Here is a 12,481-nt window from a genome sequence, read left to right on the forward strand (position 1 = left end):
ATAAAACATTCCCTAATTCTTCATTCTAGAAGTCAATTCTCCCCTACACAATTGGTAATTGTTATAATGAACCACATGGTGGAAGGACAACAAAAATTCCAAAATTAGGGCTTTCCTGGTGGCGCAGTGGTTGAGAGTCTGCCTGCCGATGCAGGGGACGTGGGTTCGTGCCCCGGTCAGGGCGGAGCGGCTGGGCCCGTGAGCCATGGCCGCTGAGCCTGCGCGTCCGGAGCCTGTACTCCGCAACGGGAGAAGCCACTGCAGTGAGAGGCCCGCGTACCGCTAAAAAAAAAAAAAAAATTCCAAAATTAAAAACAAAACTTTATAAATCGTTTCCGCTCATTCTTTCTTCTCTGATGGTTCTTGTTTTTCTATTGTAGACAATCAACATAAAACTGGGCTCTCAGCTGTAACAATCTCATAAAGGGGTTTGTTTTAAGAAAGAGAACGTTTTAGGAAGGACAAGGACAGAAGCAGGGACACGTGTTGGGTGATCTGATGAGAATTCAGGCAATTTATTTTGTCTTTATTCTGAGACTTAAGCCAACTCGCTGTTCTTAGGTTCTAGATGGTGAAGATTTCAAAGGTTAATGAAGTAACAGTAGACCGGGTCTTAAACCCTTGCATATTTCCCCTCTAATGCCCTATTTTAGTATGAAAATGTTAGTTTAAAAGGGGAGGGAGACACCAGGTAAATTTCTGGCATAGTTAAGGTGTCTGGAAGTATTTCAGTTGGATTGTATTTAATGGGAAGGCTGTGCGGTGGTGACCAAGGCCCAATTCCTTGAATTTCATAGACCTAGACTGAAGCCCGTTCTGCTACATAAACTGTGTTTTAGCGCGTCACTTGAGTTTCCGCAAAGAATAGGATTGGTCACTTCCTCTTCGGTGCACTGTACGTATTTCTACCTAGGTCCCTTTCATAGATGTTTGTATGCTTTTCCTCTTTCTTGTTCCAGGTCACGGCACCTTGGCGCTCGCCCTCTGGGCGTCTGCGGCGTCCGGCCGTGCCCCTCCCTTACACCTGGCGCTTCTGTGTGGTCACAATCACCGCCTCAATCCCATGAGTCATCTCTTCACGGCCAATGGATGAAAATCGCCAAAATTTACGGCAGCCCCACGCTCTGAAGAGGGATTACTGCTCAAGTGGAGGGAGGCAGGTCAGGGACGTCTTCTCGTCGTCCCTTTTTCCCTAGCCTTTTCTCAAACGGAATGTTTGTAGGGGTGGCGGGTGCGGCGGTTGGCTTGCAGGTAGAGCTTTTTCCTGCTAGGAACACAAATCTTCGATTCCTGCTGTGTTTCAGGAAGCATTCTCATCGGACCTAGGCGGGGACCGACTTCCGGATCGGACTCCCCTGTCTTCCGAGTTTCGAGCCCGCCGCTTCCGCCCGGAGTTGCTTTAAGCTCCGGCTGCGAGTAGCTACTTCAGCCAGGAGTCCGTAGCGTCTCGGACGTGGAAAGTGGCCCTGGGTCGGCCTCCTTCTTGTGCCCTCAGCCTGCCCGCCCCGAGGCCGGGGCCTCAGCTGGCGGCGGTGGCGGCTGGGCCTGTCGCGGAGCGTTCTCTCTGCCCGAGTCCTGGGCCTGGGGGAACAGAGCGGTGAGGGAGCGACGCCCGGCCTGGCCCAGCCCCGGTCCAGCCCCGGCTTTCCCGGGGCCTGTGACGGTGGCCACAGGCCTCGCCGCGCCCACCCCAGCCTGGGGCGGGGCACGACCTCCCCGCCCGCGTCCCCGCCCCTTCTGCCTGCCCAGCGCCTGGGCATTCCCTTCAGCCCAGCGGCGGCGTAACCGTCTCGCCCCTCCGGGACTCGGCAGTCCCCTGGCTCCGGCCGCTGGGGAACATGGAGTTTGCGGAGCTGATTAAGACCCCACGGGTGGACAATGTGGTGCTGCACCGGCCTTTCTACCCGGCCGTCGAGGGGACCTTGTGTCTTACTGGCCACCACCTGATCCTGTCCTCCCGGCAGGACAACACGGAGGAGCTGTGGCTCCTCCATTCAAACATCGACGCCATCGACAAGCGGTGAGTGCCTGTCCCACCCCCTATTCCGCGGGGAGCCTGGGGTCCTCAGGTGCAGGTCTGCGGAAACGCGTCCCATCGCCCAACCAGCCAGCAGATCGAGCCCCCTCTGGCCTAGATTGAGGATTTGAGTTTTAGAAAGCAGAAAACCATCCAAATGAGATCCCTGGTTTCCATTCAGTTTGGCTGGGTTATCACGTGGTTGTTATCGTGATTATCATTTTTGGTACATAACACCATGTGGGGGGATATGCAACGTTTTCTTTTAAAATTTCTTTTGCTTGCACCGTCATATTCCCTGAATGTTAATTGTCCATCAAGGTTCATGAAATTGTGATTGAGTGTGATTTAGGTAGAGTCTTTACTTGCCACTTTCGAGTATGTAGACTTTAGTATGTAGTGTCTAAATTCCATAAAACCTTTTCCCCTCCTCTCAAAAATGTTCAGTTTATCATATTTCTCCTTATTTCTTACCTTCTGGGTCATCGATTTAAGACTTCCCATTATGGGAGATTATAATGTCTTTTATTTATTTTTACTCTGTTTGGCTTTTGGAAAGGACAGAGTAGGCTCTTCAACAAAGGTATTAATTAATTAACCTCTTATTTTACACCCCAGACTCTGTCTTTCCAGGGTAGTGCCTCAGAGACAAAAAGTTATACTTCCTTTGCAGTCAGAATTATCATTTCCCCAATGGCTTTGTACTTACTCTAGCCAGAAGAAGGTAAATTGGTGATCCAGTGAACACTAAAGTATAAATGAATGACAACAGCTTTTTCTATTACCTCTCAAGAGAATTTGGGTACAGTATTAAGAAGATTCCTAGAGAGGTTATGCCTTAAAAGAAAATACTTTGTAATAGTAGAAGGTAAACAAAACGGGTGAAGTGGTGGTAAATTTATTTTTTCAAGCAGAGGGCTCCTATTAGATAGATTCCTGAGATCACCTTCTCCTGTGTAAAAGTTTTCAGCTGTTACTCATCTATCAATATTCAGTTTAACCATTTCAATCTGCCACCCCTTTCACAGGTTCTTCTGTTAATCCCACAATGAGAAGTAATTCCCCTCACCTTGAAATCCTATAGCTCTTTAATTATACCTCTTTCATAAGTATATTTTACAATCTGTATTTTGATAGTTTCATATATGTTAGCTCCTTGGAGCCAGGACACAAATTTGGTTAATTTTTATCTCCTTCAAAACTGTGGCATGGGCAGATAGGCACATAGGAAATAAAAGGATTAACCACTGAATGGTCAGTGGTGCCATAGAATACAAATTAGAGTTTCTTCATGCCACCAACTCTTTTCTTTCTTCCTTACCTCTTTCTGTGGTTGCTTTTCACTCTCTCATTTCATCGTATTTACCTAGCATTCACTACACGCTGGGCCTGGTTGGGCTAAACCAAGTATTTAAGATAAGCACTTTTTAATCTGTTAGGGGAGAAATGACAAACTGTACACATTTATCTTTTTCCTGGGAAGCAGCATGATGTAATGGAAAGAGCTAGCTAGCTAATGGTCAGATCAGAGTTTGTTGAGTTGTTGCTTTCAAAAGAGTTACTTCCATGTGTCTCCTATATGCTGAGTTCTGTCTGGGCTGTGCAGATGCAGTGGTGACTAAGACAGATGAGGAGCTTATGTACTAGTGGAGGAGATGGACATTCACATAAGTCAACAAATAAATATATGACGTCAGGTAATAAATGCCAGGAAGGAAAATAAAGGAAGATGTTAGGATAGAGAATGCCTGGAGTCCGTTCAAGAAGACAAGTGACATTTGAATTAATGAAGGGAGGAAGCCTGCAGTGTGAATATTGGAGGAAGGAGCGTTCCAGCCAAAGGGAATGCAAAGGCAGAGACTTGAGACAGGACCATGCCTGGCTTGTAGGAGGAAGAACAAAGAGGCAGGTGTGGCAGGAGGGCAGTGAGCACGGGGTAGAAGCTAGGGGGACTAGGGAGACGGCAGAAACGTGGTTGGAGGGATAAGCAGGGGCCAGATGGTGTAGGGCCTGTTACGCCATTGGGATGGTTTTCATGGGAAGCCTTGGAGAGTTGAAAGCGTGGAAGTAGCAATCGCTAGACTTCTAGAAGATGATTCTGGTAGCTGGCAGAAAATGGATTGTAGAAGGGCAGTGATTTGTTAGCAAATCATTAAAAATATTTTTCCCTTTCTGTGGATTGCCTGTGAATTTCCTTGGTGTTTCTTTCTTTCTTTCTTTCTTTTTTTTTTTTTTGGTGGTACGCGGGCCTCTCACTGTTGGGGCCTCTCCCGTTGCGGAGCACAGGCTCCGGACCCTCTCCCGTTGCGGAGCACAGGCTCCGGACGCGCAGGCTCAGCGGCCATGGCTCACGGGCCCAGCCGCTCCGCGGCACGTGGGATCTTCCCGGACCGCCGCACGAACCCGTGTCCCCTGCATCGGCAGGCGGACTCTCAACCACTGCGCCACCAGGGAAGCCCGCCTTGGTGTTTATCTGGTGATTTTTTTTTTTTTTTGGCACCAGTTCCTTATATACTCTCTAGGTATTAATTCTTCGCTTAGACATTGCAGATATCTTCTGCATATCTCTCACCCATTTGTTAACTTTTGTGTGGTGCCCTTTGTGGAACAGAAGTTCTAATTTTAATACAAAATTCATTGATACTTTATGGTTTGTGCTTTTTAAGTCTTAAGAAGTCCTTCCTTATCCCAAAATTACTAGGATATTCTCCTACTTTTCTTCCCTATTAGCTTTATAGTTTTACCCTTCATTTTTAGGTCTTTAATTCATTTGTATTCTACCTTTGTTTCAAGTGTGATAAGAATCCAACTTTGTTTTTCTTCATGTAGCAAGCTAGTTTTCCTAAAACCATCATCTAACAACCCATCCTTGACTGATTTATCATATTATCAGGTGGTTTTATATATATGTATATATAATATATACAGCTTTCGCTGTGCCCCATAAGTTTTGTAATGTCACGTTTTTGTTTTCATTTTTTTTGTCTGTGTTTTATAATTTCCCTTGTGATTTCTTCTTTGATCCATTGGTTGTTTAAAAGTGTATTAATTTCCATAATTTGGTGAATTTCTCAATTTTGTTACTGATTTCTAACTTCATCCCATGTGGTCAGAGAAGATACTTTGTATGATATCTCTTTTTTTTTTTTTTGGGTGCACCTAGCGGTATGTGGGATCTTAGTTCCCATACCAGGGATCTAACCCATACCCCCTGCAGTGGAAGCTCAGCGTCTTAACCACTGGACTGCCAGGGAGGTCTCTATATCTGTCTTTTTAAATCTGTTGAGACTTGATTTGTGGCCTAACATACAGTCTATCCTGAAAATTGTTCCATGTGCACTTGAGAAGAATGTGTATCCTATTGTTGTTGGGTAGCATGTTTATGTCTGTTAGGTCTAGTTAGTTTATTGTATTAAGTCCTCTGTTTCCATATGTATATCTGTTTGGTCTCCAACTATTATTGTAGAACTGTCTATTTCTCCTTTCACTTCTGTCTGATTTTGCTTCAAATATTTTGATTGTCATAAGATGTGTAAATGTTTATAATTGTTACACCTTCTTGCTGTGTTGAACCTTTTATTAATGGATAATGTCCTTTGTCTCTCATAACCAGTTTTGATTTATAGACTATTTTGTCTAATACTAGTAAAGCCTTCTTTGCTGTCTTTTGGTTACTGTTTGCTTGGAATATCTTTTTCCTCCATTCCTTCAATTTCAACTTGTTTGTGTCTTTGGATCTCAAGTGAGTCTCTCGTGAGACAGACTATAGTTGGATCATATGGTTTTTTTGTTTGTTTGTTTGTGGTACGCGGGCCTCTCACCGTTGTGGCCTCTCCCGTTGCGGAGCACAGGCTCCGGACGCGCAGGCTCAGCGGCCATGGCTCACGGGCCTAGCCGCTCCGCAGCACGTGGGATCTTCCTGGACCGGGGCATGAACCCATGTCCCCTGCATCGGCAGGCGGACTCTCAACCACTGCGCCACCAGGGAAGCCCGGATCATGTTTTTATCCATTCTGCCAATGTCTATCCTTTGACAGTTTAATCCGTTTACATTTAAAGTAATTATTGGTAAGGAGGGACTTACTTCTGTCATTGTGCTGTTTGTTCTCTATATGCCTTAAAGCTTTTCTGTCCCTCATTTCCTTCATTATTGTCTTCTTTTGCACATAGTTGATTTTATTGTAATGAAATGTTTAAAATTTTTTCTCATTTACTGTTGTGTATATTCTGTAGCTGTTTTCTTTGTGGTTACCATGGGGATTAAATTTAACATCCTAAAGTTATAATACTCTAATTTGAGTTTATACCAGCTTAACTTCAAAAACATACAAAAACTCTACTCCTTTATAGCTCTGTCCCCACTGCTTTCCATTGATGTCATAAAATTACATTTTTATGTATTTGGGCCTGAAAACATAATCTAATAATTCTTTTAAATGTATTAGTCTCTTAAATGATGTAGAAAATAAAATGGGCGTTTACAAACCATTGTTACAATAATACTAGATTTTAAAAAAAAGTAACTTTATTTATTTTTGGCTGTGTTGGGTATTCGTTGCTGCACGTGGGCTTTCTCTAGTTGTGGCGAGTGGGGGCTACTCTTCATTGCGGTGTGTGGGCTTTTCATTGTGGTGGCTTCTCTTTGTTGCACGGGCTCTAGGTGTGTGGGCTTCAGTAGTTGTGGTATGTGGACTCAGTAGTTGTGGCTCGCAGGCTCTAGAACACAGGCTCAGTAGTTGTGGCACACGGGCTTAGCTGCTCTGCAGCATGTGGGATCTTCCCAGACCAGGGCTCGAACCCATGTCCCCTGTATTGGCAGGCGGATTCTTACCACTGCGCTACCAGGCAAGTCCCAATACTAGCTTTTATAATTGCCTTTTATTTTACCTTTTTGAGATATTTATTTCTTCATTCAGCTTCAAGTTACTATCTAGTGTCCTCTCATTTCAGCTTGCAGGATTCCCATGAGTATTTCTTGCAGAGCAGGTCTGGTGCTCACAAGCTCCCACAGCTTTTGTTTATCTGGGAATGTCTTAATTTCTCCCTCACTTTTGAAGGACAGTTTTGCTGGATATCAGATTTTAGTTGACAGTTTTTCCTTTCAGCACTTTGAATATATCAGCCCACTGTCTTCTAGCTGCAGAGTTTTTGAGTTCCTGGTGTGGGTCTCTTTGAGTTAATCTTACTTTGAGTTCATTGAGGTTTTTGGATGTTTATAGTCATGTCTTTCATCAAATTTGGGAAATTTTCAGCCATTATTTTCTCAAATATCCTCTCTGCCCTTTTCTTTCTCTCTTCTCTTTCTGGAACTCCCACTGTGTGTGTGTTGGTCTGCTTGTTGGTACCTCACAGGTCACTTTTCTTTAATCTTTTTTTCTTTCTGTTTCTCAGACTTGATAACTTCCATTGTCCTGTCTTTAAGTTTGCTGATTCTTTCTTCTGCTTTCTGAGAATCTGCTTTTGAATCCCTCTTGTGAATTTTTGATTTCAGTTCTTATACTTTTCAGCTCCAGAATTTGTTTTTTCTTTTCTTTTTTTACGTTTTCTATCTCTTTATTGATATTTCTGTTTTGTTCACACATTATATTCTTGACTTTCTCCATACCTTCCTTTAGTTCTTTGAGCATCTTTAAGACTGTTAAAGTCTTTGTCTAAGATATCATCTTCCATCAAGTCTTTTTCAGGGACAGTTTCTGTTTATTTTTTACCTTTTGAATGGGCCATGCTTTCCTGATAATTTCTCTGCCTTGTGATTTTTTTTTTTCTTGCTCAACACTGGACATTTAGATCTAATAATGTGGTAACTCTGGAAAACAAATTCTCCCTCGTCCCCAGGGTTTGCTGTTTTGGGGGGTTTCTTTTGCTTATTATTTTTGCTTTTTTGACTGCTGTAGGATGTCTATATACCAAGGATCAGCCTGAGGTGTAAACTTAAGGCTTTCTCGTCTTTTCTGAGCCTGGGTATGTGTAGTCACAGTCACTTCCTAATTTTCCTATATATACAGTTGTTTTCAAATGTCCTGATCTTTAATGTCTGGTTCCTGAAAGGGGGAAAGTGAAAAATGAAGAGGAGTGGGAAGAGAGCTGACCCTGTAAATCCACTGAAAGTCACTGATTGGGGGCTGGAGGCAGCTTGCAACAGTGGGAGGAATTGCAACAATGGCTGCCTGCCTCTTTGCACCTCTGTGATCAGAAACAGCAATCTACAATCACAGCACAGACCCCTGATATTTGGAGGACAGGGTGCTTTCTGCCCACCCTGGCTCCTGTAAGCTGTGTGCAAGCTGCTCCAGGAACATACACACAGCTGCTTGTCACTTGGGTGGGGGTGGGGAATGGGTAGCTGCTATTTTGCTAAGAGCTGAATATATCCAAAATTAACTGCAATTTATTATCCAAGTCTTTCCCTGGAAGTTGCAAGCCTTTAATAGACATCAGAGTTCCAAAATAGGTACAGCAAAGAGATTCTGCCAGTGCAATTGTTATCTAGGTGGGAAGACAGATTCCTAATGCTTCTGATTCCACTGTCTTCCAGAATCCTTTCCCTTGTTAAGTTTTGAGGGTTTTTTTTTTCTAAGTATATTCTGATACAAGTCTTTTATCAAATATAAGATTTGCAAATGTTTTCTCTCAGTCTGTGGCTTGTCTTTTTATTCTCCTTAACTGTGTCTTTCAGAGAGCAAGCATTTAAAATTTTGAAGACATATAGTTTATTAGCTCTTTTATAGACTGGGGTTGTGATAGCTAAGAAACCTTTGCCTAACCAGAGGTCACAAAGATTTTCTCCCGTGTTTTCTTCTAGAAGTTTTATAGTTTTAGGTTTAGATATATGATCCATTTTTAGTTAGTTTTGTATATGGTTCATGTATAGATCCAAATTCTTTTTTTCATATAGATATCTGATTGTTGTAGCACCATTTCTTGAAAAGTCTGCCTTTTCTTCAATGAATTGTCTTTGCACACCTTTGTCCATATATAAGTGAATATATTTCTAGGCTTTCTGTTCTATTCCATTGATCTATTTGATGCCATTGCTGCCACAGTCTTTATTTTTATATTAAGTCTTAAATTATATAGTGTTAGCTGTCTGATTTTGTTCTTATTCCAAGTTGTTTTGGTTATTTGAGGTCATTTGCATTTCCATATGAATTTTTAAAATATTTATTTATTTATTTATTTTTGGCTGTGCTGTGCAGCTTGCAGGATCTTCCCCGACCAGGGATTGAACCCACACCCTTGTCCGTGAAAGCATGGCATCCTAACCACTGTACCGCCAGGGAATTCCTCCATATGAATTTTAGAATCAGCTTGTCAATTTCTTTTTAAGAAAGGCCTGTTGTGAGAATTGTGGTGAACCTGTTGATAAGTGAACTTGATGAGAATTAACCTAGGATATCATAATATAGAGTCTTCTGACTTACGAACAAATCTCTCCATTATCTTATTTAGGTCTCAAATTTCTTTCAGCCATGTTTTATAGTTTTCACTCACAGGTCTTTCACATCTTTTGTCAGAATTTCCTCTATGTATTTCATATTTTTTATGCTATTTCAAGTGATATTTTTCAAATTTCAGTTTCCAGTTACTTGTTTGTATTAATCATTTATAAAAATTTTAATTTATTTTATTTTTGGCTGCATTCCATCTTCGTTGCTGTGCATGGGCTTTCTCTAGTTACGGCAAGTGGGGACTACTCTTCGTTGTGCGGCACGGCCTCAGTAGCTGGCTCACGGACTCTAGAGCGCAGGCTCAGTAGTTGTGGCGCCTGGGCTTAGTTGCCCTGCATCATGTGGGATCTTCCTGGACCAGGGCTCAAACCCATGTCCCCTGCATTGGCAGGCAGATTCTTAACCACTGCGCCACCAGGGAAGTCCAGTACAATGTTGAGTAGAAGTGGTGAGAGGGAACATCCTTGTATTATTCCTGATCTTAGTGAGAAAGCATTCAGTCTTTCTCATTAAGTATGCTATTAGTGGTAGAGTTTTTTAGTTTTTTAGTTTTTGTAAATGCTCTTATCAGGTGGAAGAAGTTCACTTCTGTTCCTAGTTTGCTGAGAGTTGGGTGGTTTTGTTTCATTTTAAAATCATGAATAGCTGTTAGATTTTGTCAATGCTTTTTCTATATCTATCGAGATAAGCATATTGTTTTTCTTTTTCAGTTTGTTAATATGGTAAATTACTTTGTTAAACCACCCTTGCATTTTGGGGATAAACCCCATTTGCTCGTGATACATTATCCTTTTTATATATTGTGGGATTTAATTTGCTAATGTTTTGTTTAGAAATTTTACATCTATGTCTATGAGGGATATTTGTCTGTAGTTTTCTTGTAATGTTTTTGGGTTTTGTATTTGGGAAATGCTGGACTTTAGGTGTGAATTGAGAAGTAATTGCCTCTTCTCAGTTTTCTGGAAGAGTGTGTCTTGACTTAATAGTATTTTTTCCTTAAATGTTTTATAGAATTCATCAGTGAAGCCACCCAGGACTGGAGTTTTCTTTGTGGGGAAGATTTTATTGAAAATTTCAGTTTATTTAGTAGATGTAGCTCTAACCAGGTTATTTATTCTTGAATGAGCTTTAGTAGTTTGTATCTTCTGAGGAATTTGTCCATATCATTTACCTTGTTGAATTTATTGGCATAAAATTGTTCCTAATATTCCCTTATTATTTTTTAATGTCTGTGGAGTCTGTAGTGATTGTAACCTCTCTCATTTCTGACATTGGTAAATTGTGACTTTCTTTATTCCTGATCAGTCTGGCTAGAATTTTATCACTTTTATTGATCTTTTGAAAGAGTCATTTTTGCTTTTATTGTTTTTCCCTAGAATCTTCTCTTATTTCATTAATTTTTTTTCTTTTTATCTTTATTTAATTTTCTCTGCTTTGGATTTATTTTGCTGTTCTATTTCTAGTATAGTGGAATCTGAGGTCACTAATTTGAGACCCAAATTTTCTTCATTAATTTCCTTCTTTCCTAATATAGGTGGTCTCCTCAGACTCTCAACCCCACCCAGTTTTCCTCTCCCTTCACTATAACTTGGAAAATCTCAAAACAGTAAATTGGGGCAGTCACTGAACTCACCCATCTCCCAGAGAGCTCTGTTCTTTGTTGTCTGATGTTCAGTGTCTTGAAAACAGTCTTTCCTTATATTTTGCCCAGTTATTTTGGTTGTTTCAGGTAGGAGGGTAAATCTGGTCTCTGTTATTCCACTTTTGCCAGAAGTGGAAGTGCCAAGAGTATGAGTTTTCAAAATACATTTCATAAGAGGCATTCCACTGTGTTGTTTAGTTGTGGATATCTGGTGGAATTTTCTTTGCTAGGATTTGACCCATGTTGATAATTTTTGCTTATCCAAATTCACAGTGCAGTGATGTTGGGCATGGGGGTATTTACAGTTGAAGTAGAATTTGGGAAGAGTAGCTGTAGGAGTCATTTTCCTAAGCTAGGCACAGTATAAATAAAATTATCTGCTTTAGATCAATCTAAGAATTCTTAGTTTAGGGAATACTCAGAAGTATTAATGGGAAAGAATTGGGGCAGTCAGTGGCAAAGCAAAAGAAAAATCAGAGCTATCAGCAAGTGCAGACAAAAAAAAAAAAAAAAAAAAGGAAGACAAAAATCCCAACTAAGGTAAAATTAAATTTGTTCAAAACTTACTGATACAAAATTTTTGATTACACGTGGCATTTACTCTGAAGTTTTCCTTGACTTAGAATAGATATTGCAAGTTAATAGGTTTTAAAGACTGAACAAAAGATACTTATTTTTCAAATCAACTGTTGTAAGTTTAGAAGTAAGTAAAATCTGAAATGAACTGTTTTTCTATGCTTTGGAAATATCTCTACACAAACACTTAATACATTAATTACAGATCTGTTTTTCCTATAATTTGCAGTAAGGCCCCTAATAATCTCCATTAAATGAATTGGCCTAGCATGAATTACTTTATATATTTGAAAAAAAAATTAAATATATTTAAAATTATTTGTGGCTCACATTTTAATGATGCAGGCTTGATTCTTCCTTAATTAGATTACTAGGGGAGAAGAAAGTTGAATACAGGCACACGGTGGAGGTATTGCAGGTTTAGTTCCAGACCACCTCAGTAAAGCCGATATGACAATAAAGAAAGTCACATGAATTTTTTGGTTTCCCAATGCATGTAAAAGTTATTATACACTATACTGTAGTTTATTAAGTGTGCAGTAGCATTATATCTAAAACAACAGTGTACATACCTTAATTAAAAAATACTTTATTGCTAAAAAACGCTAATCATCATCTGAGCCTTCAGTGAGTTGTAATCTTTTTGCTGGTGGAGGGTCTTGCCTCAGTGCTGATGAATGCTGACTGATCAGGGTGATGGGTGCTGAAGGTTGAGGTGGCTGTGAAAATTTCTTAAAATAAGACAGCAGTGAAGTTTGCCACATTGATTCTTTCCTTTCAAGAACAATCTCTTTGTAG

At 40.9% G+C, this 12,481-nt stretch overlaps 1 protein-coding gene across 1 annotated transcript in view; it reads left to right on the top strand.

The window, feature by feature from the left end:
• Window positions 1-1,144: 1,144 nt before the first annotated feature.
• MTMR9 (myotubularin related protein 9) overlaps window positions 1,145-12,481 on the top strand; it is an 80,285-nt gene continuing 68,948 nt past the window's right edge. The window contains exon 1 of the mRNA XM_030879181.2: window positions 1,145-2,020. Within this exon, the coding sequence (XP_030735041.1) occupies window positions 1,839-2,020 (182 nt within the window). The 5' untranslated portion in view covers window positions 1,145-1,838. The remainder of the gene's footprint in view (window positions 2,021-12,481) is intronic.

The sequence above is a fragment of the Globicephala melas genome, chromosome 6, assembly GCF_963455315.2.
Source record: "Globicephala melas chromosome 6, mGloMel1.2, whole genome shotgun sequence".
Taxonomy (NCBI): domain Eukaryota; kingdom Metazoa; phylum Chordata; class Mammalia; order Artiodactyla; family Delphinidae; genus Globicephala; species Globicephala melas.